Source organism: Lissotriton helveticus, chromosome 8, assembly GCF_964261635.1.
Source record: "Lissotriton helveticus chromosome 8, aLisHel1.1, whole genome shotgun sequence".
NCBI lineage: Eukaryota > Metazoa > Chordata > Amphibia > Caudata > Salamandridae > Lissotriton > Lissotriton helveticus.
The window spans coordinates 1,120,428,852-1,120,443,355 of record NC_136069.1 but is presented as its reverse complement, the minus strand read 5'-3'; the positions used below and the strand labels follow the sequence as shown (position 1 = coordinate 1,120,443,355).

The 14,504-nt window shown below is 48.2% G+C and overlaps 1 protein-coding gene across 1 annotated transcript in view; it reads right to left on the bottom strand.

Annotated features, from left to right (window-relative positions):
• The window catches only part of TGFBRAP1 (transforming growth factor beta receptor associated protein 1), a 200,145-nt gene that overhangs the window by 109,177 nt on the left and 76,464 nt on the right, over positions 1-14,504 (bottom strand). Inside the window, exon 7 of the mRNA XM_078657996.1 lies at positions 11,309-11,452. Coding sequence (XP_078514122.1) covers positions 11,309-11,452 — 144 coding nt within the window. The remainder of the gene's footprint in view (positions 1-11,308; positions 11,453-14,504) is intronic.

The window sequence follows — 14,504 nt, the reverse complement described above, 5'->3', positions numbered from 1 at the left end:
TACGTCCCGACAGAGTGGCGCCCTATCTTCGTGCCATGTTTCTGGAGTCCCGGGAACGGGGTATTCTCCCTTATGATCAGCGTCTGGCCACTATAGTTGTCATCCCCAAGGAGGGTAAACCGCGGGACCTTTGTTCATCTTATAGACCCATATCCCTGCTGAATGTTGAGCCCAAGGTATTGGCTAAGCTCCTTGCGACCCGTCTCTTGACGGTCATTACTGACTTGGTCCATCCGGATCAATCCGGATTTATCCCGCATCGCAACACGGCTCTCAACCTACGTCGTCTCCACGGTGCGATTGCGAGGGCGGGGCTTTTGACGGAGCCGGCCATTTTGGCATCGTTAGATGCCTCGATGGCTTTTGACACTGTGGAATGGCCTTATCTTTGGGCGGCTCTTGAGAAATTCGGTTTCGGGCCTGAGTTTATCGGTTGGGTGAAGTTATTGTATACTGAACCTTTAGCACAAGTGGTGGTGAACGGTAGAGTTTCGGCCCCGTTCGGTCTTGGCAGGGGAACCCGTCAAGGTTGCCCCTTGTCTCCGTTGCTTTTTGCACTTGCCTTGGAACCGTTGGCTGCATGGCTTCGATGGGAGCCCTCGCTTAAAGGGATCCGTTGGTCGCCGGACTTTGAGGACCGCGTCTCCCTTTACGCGGATGACATTCTCTTATACCTCACCTCTCCGTGTAAATCTCTGACAGTTTTATTTGATGTTCTTACTTCCTTCGGTGCCAACTCAGGCCTCGTTATTAATTGGGCCAAGTCCTGCGTATATGTGCTTTCGGGTGTTTTGCCCCCATTGCCGAGCAGACTTCCTATTCAGGTGGTCCAGTCTGGCTTCCAGTATTTAGGGATCTTCATTACGTTGGACTCCTCACTCCGATTTGAGCGGAATCTCCTCCCTCCGTTGCTTAGATTGCGACTGGACGTGGCCCGTTGGCGCAAGCTCCCTTTGTCCCCTCTGGGCAGGGCGGCTCTGTTTAAAATGATGTCCTTGCCGCGGTTCCTTTATGCACTCCAGAATTCTTATGACGACATCCCCAAGACTTATTTCCAGGAGATTGAGAGTCTTCAAATACAGTTGATATGGGACGGGCGTCCACGTATTGCCCTCGCAAAACTCACCATCCCTTGGTATGACGGGGGCATGGCGCTCCCCGACATCAAGAGATATTATTGGGCTTCCCAGTTGTCTGCCATTAATCACGTGATGTTTTCACCGGATCGTAATCCTGCCTTTGAGATGGATAGACTCCAGCTGCCGGGTGGGGACTTTAATAGAGCGCTTTATTCTAGATCGGCCGGGCGCCATCTTGTGGGCCCGTCCAGGATTGCAGTCACCGTGTGGCGAGCCGCGAATGTGAGTTTGGGATGGGAGGATCGAATGACACTGGCGACGCCGCTTTATGCCTCTGAACGTCTGGGGTGTCTCTGGTCTACTAAGGGCTTTGACCGCTGGGATATGATTGGGATATGTAAGGTGGGTGATGTCTGTTCGACAGGTAGTGTGAAGTCATTCCAGGCCCTTCAGGCGGAATACAGTTTGAATGGTAGAGAATTTTTTCGCTATCTACAGGTCCGACACGCCCTCGCCTCGGTCCTGACTCCTGATGAGACCCTGCCCGAGTCTTCCCCCCTCGAGGATCGTGTCCTTGATGGCCACCTGCCTGATAGCACCATTTCCCTGATCTATAAGAAACTAATCAATACTCGAGCGGACTTATTGGTCCGACTGCGGGAGGTTTGGGTCGGCGATGGGTTGGAATTGGACGACGAGGACTGGCAATCGGCGCTCTCCTCTCCGAAAGAGGTAGCCATCCCTGCCCGTCTCCGTTTGGTTCAACTTAAAATCCTTCATCGGGTATATGTCACTGGTCCGCGTCTGGTGACAATGGGCTTTTCCCCGGATGGGTTATGTAAGCGTGGTTGTGGGTCGAGTGCTACTTTTTTACATATTCTTTGGGAGTGCCCGGTGGTTGCGGCCTACTGGACTGATGTGCTTGCGGTGATGACTGCTGTGACGGGTGTTGCCTTGCGGCCGGAGCCACGACGCTGTCTGTTGAATGTGTGGGAACCCACCGACTACTCTGTGGCCCAGACCAGGTGGGCTACCTTGGGATACATGATTGCGAAACGGGACATTGCGCAACTCTGGGGCGCGTCAAGACCCCCTGAGGTCTCGAAATGGGAGGATAACATGGACTGGTCCATGTTTCGTGAGAAGACCGTATATGTGGCCAGGGGCAGACCCAGGGCGTGGACGAGGATTTGGGGCCAGTGGAATGAATATCGTGGGGATATCTGTACCCCTCCCGTGGTTGGCACTACTGATGTTACCCTATCTCCCTAGGCTGGCGTTCCCGACCCCTTTTCATACTGCTCTGTGATTTTCCGGTTCTCCCCGCTGCTCCCCCCCCCCTGACTTTGTACCGTCCCCTCCGCTCTTTGGGCTGACCTTGATTGCTGTGCATTCGCCTTTTTTAGTGTTCGTTGTTTTCATGTATAAAACAGAAATTTAAGATGCTCTGTACTATGCTTGGAGTAATGCTTGGTGACTGATTTTCGCCTGACCTCGGAAGTGATTTTCTGCTTCTTTCATTCTGCCTTACTATTAGCGGCCAGCCCGTGAGGTTGTAGGCCCATTCTTGTATTTTACTTTGCTTGCTCGCATAAAGGTTTTTGAACAAAAAAAAAAAAAGAAACTGTTTCATAGTATTGCCTTAGCTTGGCTGTGTTGTGCTTATAAACAGTTTCTTGCACAACCCATAACACTAGGAGAAATCAAAACTGTAATATCCAGCCTGAAAATATTCAAAGCTCCAGGTAGTGACAGACTTGGTTTTGACATCTATAAAGCTTACTCTTAATTAATAGCCCCTGGATTATTGCAGCTATAGGAGGAGACACTTGACTTCGGCTTCCTTCCTCCCCCCCGCACCCTCCCCCCTTCGCTCAGAGAGATGCTTCACACACTTTTAAAAACTGGCAAAGCCCCAGAAAAGTGGACCTCATAGTCCTCTTTCATTAAAACTGACACTAAGTTCCTGACAAAAGTATTGACCAACAGACTACGTCAACTATTACAGGAACTGATCTTGGACGATCAAGCAGTGCTCCTTCTGGGAGAATTAACATCTGATAACCTGTGCTGTCTATTTGCTCTAATGCAAAAACAACAGTTGATTGACAGAAAGCAGAACAATGTCATACATTCACCCCAGTACAGAGATCGGGGCCTAAATCCATCGTTTTTTTGGACTCCACACCACCCCAGTCCAGACATGGCCATATGCAAATCAGCCTTGACCCTGTGCCTCATGGGAACAGCCCAGCCCGAACTGCCAAGCCATGTCTTTCCTGGACCGGAATCAAGCATCCTAGGACCGGTTTCTGGCTATCAGCCGTCTTTAGCCAGGATAGCTTGACTCCAGTGGTGTGGAGAGCATGGGACTCACGTCTGAGCATACCCATCCCACTCGGGGTGACAAATGCAAAAACAACAGTTGAGCCATCTTCAGCCAGGATAGCTTGAAGTCAGTTGAAATAGCTAAACTTGGAAGTCGCGGCGGTCTTTTAAGATGCCACTAAGGCTTTTCATTTCCTTGCGTGGGAATTTCTCTGTGTAGTATCATCGAGGATGGTGACAGGATTGCTCACGAGTTTCGCCGAGCTAGATTAAACTGCTTTACACTCGGCCCACAATCAGAATTTATCTTAACTGCTTTCTCTCCATTCCCATAAAAAGGGTCACCCACTTGGGCTACCCTCGGCTGTCAAATGGTATTCGCTACGGCATTTGAAACTCTAGCTTGCGCGATCAGACAGCATCAAGTGATTTCTGGACTAAACTTTACCTATAGCAACTTAGTAATCTCTGTAGAAGCTGAAGACATCACACTATATTGAAGCAGCCCATCCACGAAACTAAGCCCAGTTATCAGGGAATTCACATTATTTAAAAGGCTTACAGGTTAACTATCAATTGGAACAAGTCTATGATATTACCATTGACTATTAATACTTATCTGAACACAGGACTTTCCCCTACCCGGTTGCTAGATTTCAGTCAAGTACTTAGGTGTGGGGTTAGGGCTATGGTCTGATCAGAAAACAATGGGTTGACAATGTCAAATATCACTGAAAAGATCAAGAAATGGAACAGGTTTTCTCTCCCTAGCAGGAGGATAAACCCCAATGAAAATTGTCATTCTGTGGAAATTGTTGTTTTCCAACTTCCCCAATTCCCTTGAACCAGCATTTATTAGGTGCCTGTGATAAAATATGATCACTCTTGTTTGGCCAGGTAAACATTTCCAGCTAAAATGGGAATTCATACTACCTTACGAACAAGGCGACCCGGCTGTGCAAGACTTTCTAGTGTATTATAACTGCACTCAGGTTACTGGCCGCAACCTCCATTTATGGCCCAAATGGTAATTCCAAAAGATATAGCAGACCCACTACCCATAAAAAACCAAACCCTACTCTGTAGCTATGCTTTCCTTGATACAACTTCATGTACACAAACTGCTTGGGACAAACATGGAAAAAGGATATCACACCCTGTTCTTTATGCTGCTAAACAGTTATTCAATCAGCCCCCTTTTTCAACAACTACCTAGGGAGGTGGCAGTAGCCGCAAGCTGCATTGTTGGGGGAATAGAATAATTGAAAACTGATTACATATTTTCCGATGAGAACTTCCCTGAGCATTCACACAAAGTAAACTGGAGTAATTACTCAATCTTGGATAATCTACTCTAGCTGCACCTTCGGGCACTCTGCAAGTCAGCATAACACTGCCTCTCCCAGGAACTGGTAGCATACAAGGCACTTTCAGTGGTAAACACATTATCTCCGCTAACAAGCACATTGCCACCAATCTTTATAACGGTATGTAATCAGATGCTCCCATTAGGATACCCAAGGCCATATTTTACTAAGAAAATATCCTCCACTGCACAATTTCAGATAACGAATTGTTCTACTTCGGTGCTCAAGCAGGGATGCTAGCTCTAAATGCTCGGCTAAGACTAACACATTTTAAAATTGTACATCAATCTTACAGTACTCCTCTAGAAGTGAAGAGCCACAGCTTAGTGGAAGAATCCAAATGAAAAAGAGACCAAGGGCCTAATTATGAGTTTGGCGGTCTCACCGTGGCGCAGCAGAGGTGATCCGACCACCACTGCACTGGCGGTCCGACCACTGGATTACAACTTGGGCGGTCGGACCACCACACCTGCCAGTGGTGCCACGGTCCGATGGCTGTAAATGCTTGGTAGTGCCTTGTGGAACCACCACACATTATGACTTTCATCGCTGCCAGAGGTCTCCTGGAGGTTCTTACTCCATTAAACTGCTGGTGGTGAGGAAAGAATGGGGGCCTTCTCTTGACCCTGTGGACGGTGGGTGCATGCAGGGGGGCAAATATTGTGCCCCCCTGTGGCATGCAACCCATTCCTGCACAGCATGGAATGCAGAGTCCATGCAGTGCAGGAAAATGTACTGGCGATCCCTCGCGGTGCAGTTTAAGACTCACATATGAGCCAATAAACTGCACCGCCACGCCGCTCGCCTCACCACGAGAATACTCGTAATCTGGTTGGCGGACGGCGGCCCTGTTTGGTGGTGTGGGAGCGGGGTGGTAACTCCCACACCGCCAAACTCATAGTCTGGCCATAAGTGTCAGAAGCCGGTTTTCTCCACCATGTATGGGATAGTCCTTCTACTAACAGGTATGGGAGCAACTCTCCTATATGATAGTCATAGATACATAAACCTCACCCAAGCTGTGAAACTCTCTACCCTCCATTTTAAGATATGCATCTGACTATCCCTTTTTCAGAAAGGCCTTGAAAACCTGGCTGTTTAAACAGTTGTACCACAACACCATTTTCCAGATGCTTTACTTCCATCTCATTACTGCTGGCTTTAGGAAGATTGGCATGGTGTGGGAGTAGGAGTCTTCCTTCCAAGAGCAAAACATGGTTAGCTAACCTAATGTTCTGCAGTGAGCAATTGGTGGCCTATTATTTGATGATTCCTCAGGCCAATAGACCCAAAGATTTTTGGACTCCACTACACACGTCTAATGACTACAACTAGGCAGGATGAGATAAAGTGCACCACCACTCGGAAAAATAGTGATTGGATCTATCTGTTTTCAGAGGTCAGCACATAGTACCATACAATGTATTAGGTGTGGGATCGTATGAATGTGATAGGGAGCTGGTGGCCTCCCCCTTTCCTCAAACTCTAGGTTGGCAGTTTTCTCAAATATTTCTCTGGCATGTTTACTCTATAGCAAAGGCAAAATACGATCTGTGTCAAGTAATATATTGTAGACAGTGTTTTTCTCTGCACTATCACTATCAGTTGTTTTGATACAAAATATGCATTGTATTGTTATGATAACTTCAATAAATAATACATAAAAAGTGAATCTCTGAAACTGGAAGGACAGAGGATAATTTTGATCTCTTCGACACCACCAGCTAGGATGTGGGTGATCTAGGTTTAGGCTGTCAGGCACCAGTAGGAAGCTAACACAGTTCAGACACCTTAAGGCTGGACCACAGGAGCATGAACCATACCAAAGAGAATACCCAGATATTAGGGCTATTTAGCACATCAAAAGTATTTCTGATTTTTGGCTCGTCTGGCCTCTCTGGAAGGCAAAAAGTGTGGCTGAAACTGGCACCTTACGACTAACAGTGCTCGCCCAGTTAAGTGTCAGCATATCATTAAATACAGATGACCGGCAACATGTCAAAAACTTCTAATCCACCTTTTTTGAGACAGTAGACTTCTAGTTGAATAAAGTTCTGCATAAAGGTGAGTTGCAACAGCTGCAAGTGCAAAGGGCATGCAGTGAGACGGAGCATAGATAGCAGCTGTGAGGAGGGTCACAGCAAGCACACAACGTTTTGCAGGAGACAGAGACCTTTCTGGGGCACCAAAGGGAGCTTAGGAAGGTGAGCAAAAAAGCCAACCAAAAGGAGCAAATGTTTTAGGCCACAAAAAACCCTTAAAAAGCATGCATACTCTGGAAATGGAAAAGATTGGTGGGGGGGGGGCTATGCATCTGCAGGCTTTATACTGTAATGCTCATGTCTACTCCCACACAGAGTAGCATGTGCAGAGTAAGAAGAGACAGGGATGACAACTTGGGAAACCATCTTACAAAGGACAGAAGTACCAAACTGAAGATGGAATCAAAGAGAGAATGGAAATAGCTAGCCTGTACTGTTGGGATGGTAAGCCAAGATAACTATTTCTACTACTGTATCAGTGAATGCTTCCTGTAATCATGTGAATGCTGCAAGACATGTGCATAATAAACTCATGGTCTGACCAGCTCTAATGATTCTTCAGCCCAAAAAGCCATCAAACAAGATTTGGAGAAATGTAGTCAGCTTAAGATAGTGCCATTTAGGTCTCTTCTCAGCAACTTTCCTGTTCCACTGACCCCAGCTGAGATAATATATCTAAACAGGTTTACTTAGAAACATGCAGGTTATAGTGACCTGCTCCCAGGACACCCCCGCACCGCACGGCCACCAGCTGCAGCGTGTGCCCCTCCATCCCGCTGCTGCACTCAGCCTCGCTGAGCCTGCCGCCACGACCCCGCCCCCCGCTGCCCTAGCGGGATCGCATTGACTGCATTGACTGTTTCTCTTCTCCCCTCGTGCTAACACTTAGTTTTCCACCCCTGTATTTACTGTTGTTTTCTCCCCTTGGGCTTCTGCTCTTGTACTTTGTAACATCCGTGTTGTTTTGTTCCACCTTGTGCCCCTGTGCCCCCCGCCCGCTCCCCGCCGCCGTGCTCGCGGCCACGCCCCCTTTTTCTTCTGTACCCTCCCAGCTCCTCCCTCCCTCCCACTTCGCCATATATGGCGACCGGGCGTACGCGCAGCGTTGACGCGCAGCGGGCGCGCCGAAGGCGCGCAAAAGGTAAGCCCGTCTGCGCCCGTCCGCGCCTGGACCGCGCCCAGCGCCAGACCCCCTGGCCCCCGCAGAGCCCACCCAGACCGCCGGACCTACGACGCATCCGAACTCATCGCACTCAACGCCGGCCGGATCCCCGGATGCTACCGAGCCACCGCGCGACGCACTCACGGCCCCTTCAGCTGCCACTCCTGCAAGTTCTCCTGCATCCGGACCTGCACTGCACCAGCCAAACCAAGCACCAGCAGCAACCACCTGAAGTGCATCCTGCTCAACACTCGCTCCGTCCACAGACACGCCGTCCAACTCTGGAACCTGATCGACACCACAGCCCCAGACGTCGCCTTCCTCACGGAAACCTGGATGAACGCCTCCTCAGCGCCCGACATCGCCATCGCCATCGCCATCCCGGACGGATACAAGATCACCCGAAGGGACCGCGTCAACCAGACTGGAGGAGGCATCGCCATCGTCCACAAGAACACCATCCGCCTCACGACCAACTCCGACGACACCCTCACTGCCGCCGAACACCTGCACTTCCAGATCCACACCGACCCCAAGACCACCCTCAGAGGCACCCTCATCTACAGACCCCCGGGACCACGCACACAATTCAGCGAAGACTTCGCTGACTTCATCAGCCCGCAAGCTCTCACCTCCGCTGACTACATCCTCCTCGGGGACCTCAACTTTCACCTGGAAAACAACAACGACCGCAACACCGCCACCCTGCTGGACAACCTTGACAACCTCGGTCTCAAGCAGCTGGTGACCTCCCCCACCCACTACGCCGGACACACACTCGACCCCATCTTCTCATCCAGCTAGCACATCGCCTTCAGCCACGCCACTGGACTCCACTGGACGGACCACAGCTGCGTCCACTTCAGCTTCAAAAAGAACACGATCCACCAGCAACAGGGCGCACGCAGAAACTGGAGCAAGATCACAGCCGATCAGCTAGCCGCAGCCCTGAGCCAAGACCCCCCCGCCAGCTCTGCGAACCCCAGCCAGGCCGCCAACAACCTCGCGAAATGGATCAGCAACTGCGCAGACGACCTCGCCCCATTGAGGACCCCGCCCAGCAGACCCGGCAGTAAGAAAGCACCTTGGTTCAACGACGAACTCAAGAGCTCCAAGAAGAACTGCCGTGCCCTCTAGCGAGCCTGGCGCAGAGACCCTACACCAGACAACATGACCACCCTCAAGCTCGCAACCCGAAAACACCAACTGATCCATACCACCAAGAAAACCGCATTCAAGGAGCGGCTGGACAACAACGTACACAACAGCAAGGAACTCTTCAACATCGTCAAAGAGCTCTCCAATCCCAACGCCGGAAACAACGACATCACCCCATCACAAGACCTCTGCCTCGCCTCCTACTTCCACAACAAGATCGCAGACATACACAACAGCTTCAGCACACAACCGACGCACCCTACGACCACATCAACGACCCCCACCACCATCCTCCGCGCCTGGACCCCGACCACCCCCGAAGACACCATCCGCACGATGAACTCCATCCACTCCGGATCCCCAACCGACCCCTGCCCTCACCACGTCTTCAACAAGGTCGACGCTGTCATCGCACCCCACCTGCGGGACATCATCAACACCTCCTTCGACACCGCTACCTTCCCAGAGAGCTGGAAGCACGCCGAACTCAGCGCTCTACTGAAGAAACCATCAGCGGACCCCCCGGACTCAAAAACTACCGACCCATCTAGCTCCTCCCGTTCCCGGCCAAAGTCATCGAGAAGACCGTCAACAAGCAGCTGGCCGCCTTCCTCGAGACGAACGGATCCGTCGACCTCTCGCAGTCCGGCTTCCGGGCCAACCACAGCACCGAGACCGGCCTCATCGCAGCCACCGATGACATCCGAGCCCTGCTCGACAACGGGGAAACTGCGGCTCTCATCCTCCTGGACCTCTCCGCGGCATTCGACACCGTCTGCCACCGCACCCTAGTGCAACGCCTCAGCAACGTGGGAATCCAAGGAAAGGCACTAGAATGGATCATCTCCTTCCTCGCCGGAAGGACACAGAGAGTCCGCCTCCCCCGTTCAGATCAGAAGCCACCAAAGTCATCTGCGGCGTCCCTCAAGGCTCCTCGCTCAGCCCCACCCTCTTCAACGTCTACATGAGCCCCCTCGCGGCCATCGCACGCCAACACAACCTCAACATCATATCTTACACCGACGACACCCAGCTGATCCTCTTCTCACCAACGACCCCGCCACCGCCAGAGCCAACCTACACGAAGGGATGACAGACGTAGCCGAGTGGATGATGAACAGCCGCCTGAAACTAAACTCAGACAAGACGAAAGTCCTCATCCTGGGCTCATCACCCTCCGCCTGGGACGACTCCTGGTGGCCCACCGCCCTGGGCAGCGCACCCAAACCCACAGACCACGCACGCAACCTGGGCTTCATCCTGGACTCCTCCCTCTCCATGACCAGACAAGTCAACGCCGTCTCCTCGTCGTGCTTCAACATCCTGCGCATGCTACGTAAGATCTTCCGGTGGATCCCCACCGAGACCAGGAAGACGGTCACCCAGGCCCTCGTCACCAGCCGACTGGACTACGGCGACTCCCTCTATGCCGGAACCACCGCCAAACTCCAGAGGAGACTCCAGCGGATCCAGAACGCCTCAGCAAGACTCATCCTCGACATCCCCCGGCACAGCCACATCTCCGGACACCTGAGAGACCTGCACTGGCTCCCGGTCAACAAAAGAATCACCTTCCGTCTCCTCACCCACGCACACAAAGCCCTACACAACCAAGGCCCAAGATACCTCAACAGCCGCGCCTCAACTTGTACACTCCCACACGCCAGCTCCGATCGACCAACCACGCCCTCGCCGCCGTCCCCCGCATCCGAAGAGCCACCACAGGAGGAAGGTCCTTCTCCTACCTGGCCGCCAAGACCTGGAACTCCCTCCCGACCCACCTCCGTCTGACCCAAGACCACCTCGCCTTCAGGAAGCAGCTCAAGAACTGGCTGTTCGAGCAGTAGTGGACCCCCCCTCCCCAAGCGCCTTGAGACCCTCCGGGTGAGTAGTGCGCTATATAAATGCTCTGATTGATTGATTGAGCAACAGTGCTGATAGGTCCTGTACCCATGGGCATCATCAGACCTGCAAAGGTCATTTAGAGTGGGAAAATTGAGGGAGGTATCCGGTTGAAAGGCTATGCATGCAACTGTTTTATTAATAAATTCACAGGTTTTGTGTAGCCATCTTGCAAAATAGTAATGTCAGTAGTTGTGAATGTGTTCAGAATATAGCAGAATGATCTAAATTTGCATCAGAAAAATAGTCATTCGTCCTTCCGCCACAAACCTGCTCACTTTTCTGTAAAACCCATTCAGAATACTTCCACACCAAATCATGGTCTGTGCAAAAAGTGAGGAAATCCACTATGTACTCAAAGAGGTCAGTCCGGGTTGGATCTTGAAGGTCTCCATTCACTATTTTCACCCACAGCTGTAAGAAAAAAAAACACAGAAGTCAGACTAACCAAGATCTTAGGTAAATTCTTGTACAAAGCTGTTGATTAGGGACTGTTGGAACTGAGCAACTTGGTTTTACAAATCTGTGCTGCGATGCAACAAATACTGTGTTTTCATTTCACGTCACTACAAATACACTGGCAGCAGAAAAGGATAAACTGTACATTCAAATATCTAGCATAGCAAACTATCTAATCATTTTTTTTTTTTTTTTTAAAGAGTTTTATATAGCGCGAACTAGGCCCAAATCGGATATCAGAGCACTTTACATGAGCACCAGTTTCGTTAGAGAAGTACACGTTCATTTTTGTTAGGCACGGGGAGATTAAGTGATTTGCCCAGAATCAATGGATGTTGAGCGTCGTTGCTGAGACTCGAATCCCGTTCCCCAGCTTCGAGGTCGACCGATCTAGCTGTAAGGCTACATCCTCTCCCTCATCCTCTACATGATGCTAAAATACAATTTTCACCTATCAGATATTTGTGTTGAATGGCTGACTTTATGCAGTCCTCTTATATAATAATCTACTGGAGCTCCGTCTCCCGTTTTGGGCCTATGAAAAATGGAACTACTGAAATTCTATTCTGTGGCATAGGCGGTTCATACAAACCTGGGGCCGACAACCACTGCCATGAAACAGGTACTGAGCTGTGCAGAAATGTGATATAACACTGATTTGTTGAAGCAGAACGAAATTATCACAAACATAAATTGACCCTTTTTGTACAATACCTTACAGCAGTCAAGAAAAACTCTGAAAGTCAATATATTTCTGAACAGTCTGAAAGCATCCACTCTATTAGAATTTCACCTTTCATGATAAGGTCAGGTAATAACCAGAAGAAGCCTTTTGTAAACTGTCAAGCCATTCTTCTTTTTTGTAAAGGAGTAGGTATTTTATATAAATAGTATTTGTTCCGCAACCTTATGTCCAACGGCATCCAAGCGCTACAGCGCAATACTTAATAGCAGCAAAGACATTGAAATACACAAGCTACCTACAAACATGCCTGTTCACCTTTTCTGAAAAGGTGGTCCACCCATATCCTTAAATTTATGTTAGTGGGAAATATGACATGCTCGCAGTTTTTTTTTTATGTTAGGCACGATCATAAAATTCTCACACATCTTTATTTTGTTCAGTAGGATGTGGGCTGACGCAGAGCACCAATCCAGTGATGAATGGATCATAATGAGCTGTGGGGATTACCTTATCCTTTTTTCAAAGGAAGATGCATTACAGAAATGAAACTTCGATACAAACCATTTTATGTTAAAGTAAATTCTAAACTTGTGTCAGAGCCTCAAGCGAAATACTGCACACAAAAAAAGGAAAAACATGTAAAAACGCTTTTTGAATTTGAACTCTTTTGCAGATTTTAGGGTAAACGGAAGGCGTGGGTTAGTTGCTACTAGTTGATTTATTCTGTTCGGAAGCTGGATACCAGAGTGCACAGTTGAACTGGAAGCAACTTCACACAATGATAAACAAGAGAAATCTAAAAGCTCCATATCTTGCACATTTTTAATACTAATACCCAAAGTCTTTGGAAATTATCAATGTCAGGTAAAATGGAAATGAAACCATTAAAAGCATTTGTAATGTCTACATTGCTGAGGCTGCAGTTGCTTCCATGACAACCTGCTGTCGTCCGATCACACGAGGAAGCCTTGTGTGACCAGAAGCCAAGACTGATCTCATTTGCAGTCAACTATTACTACCAACACACTTCCCAGTAGTGTCACAATCACTCATACAGAAATCAAACAGAGGAAATACCATGTAGACTGTTTACAATATAAGCCAGAAGGTTCATGACAGACTTAGTGAGAACCATGTAAGCAAATACTGGTACTAGTTCCAACACTTCAAAGGAGAGAAAAACACACTACATCAAAACAGAAATTACACTGTCGCTCAGACTGCTGAATCCGACATGCAGCGACACAAAAAACACAGGCACAATTGAAAAAACAATACAATAATTGAGCAGTTACGACCTCTCAGGTGTAAGATTTCTCAATAGTAGTAGTAGAATTAAGTTTAAGACATGTCCATAAAACATAAATATCAACATAATTAAAGACATATAACAATCACATAAACCATCATCCTAACATAATATCATTAAAAGGCAACCCTTGATTTTAATAAACATTAAAACATTTTCAATACCGATGGTAACATCAAAAAACACAATCTCTAGAAAAGTAATTGCCTCGGGCTGTAATCACATCTGATATTTTAAAATAACTAGCTTTAAAAACTTTCTACGAGAAAATAAATAAGGACAATCAATAAGAACATGGCAGATAGAACATTTAATTTTTTTAAACATTTACATATTCCATTATTATTCCTTACACCAATATACCATTTAAATCCAGAAAAATTGGGATTGCAGCCAAGCTGCATTCTAAGTAAAGCTGAGTGCTTTTGGGGATTTGGAAGACCTGTCAGGTGGGAGGGATACCTCTGCCTAACCAAAAATGTTGAATGTAACCACTATTGAGGGTCTGTCTCAGAAAGATATTCCATATCCAATGTTTGTGAAGCAGTAAAGGAGGATTCTCTCAGAGTGAATTTATTGGGAAATGGAACTCATGAGCATATTGTACCAAAATTACTAAGAATAGTTTTCATTTCGTTGACTTTTGATAAGGCCTGTGGTCCATTTCCTTTTTCACTTATGAGATTCTCTTCCCTACATAATTTTGACATTAGTGATGCCTCTTCACTGGAAGACATGGGCCTGCCATGATGTATCAAGAAGCAGGATAACATTTTAGTTGTATACTTTGAACCATGGTACTATTAGGCAAGCCAAATATATGTGTTAACACTATACTCTGAACATGCCTCCCAAATATTCACAACTTTGCACACTAAAAAATCTTTTCTGCATACAAAGCAAATCCAGAATTTTCGTAAGAGTGGCTAGTGAAAAAAAAAAAACCAAAAAAACATATTTAAACTAGTGTCTTGTGACGGGAGAGACCCCCTTTAAACATAAATTAAATTAAC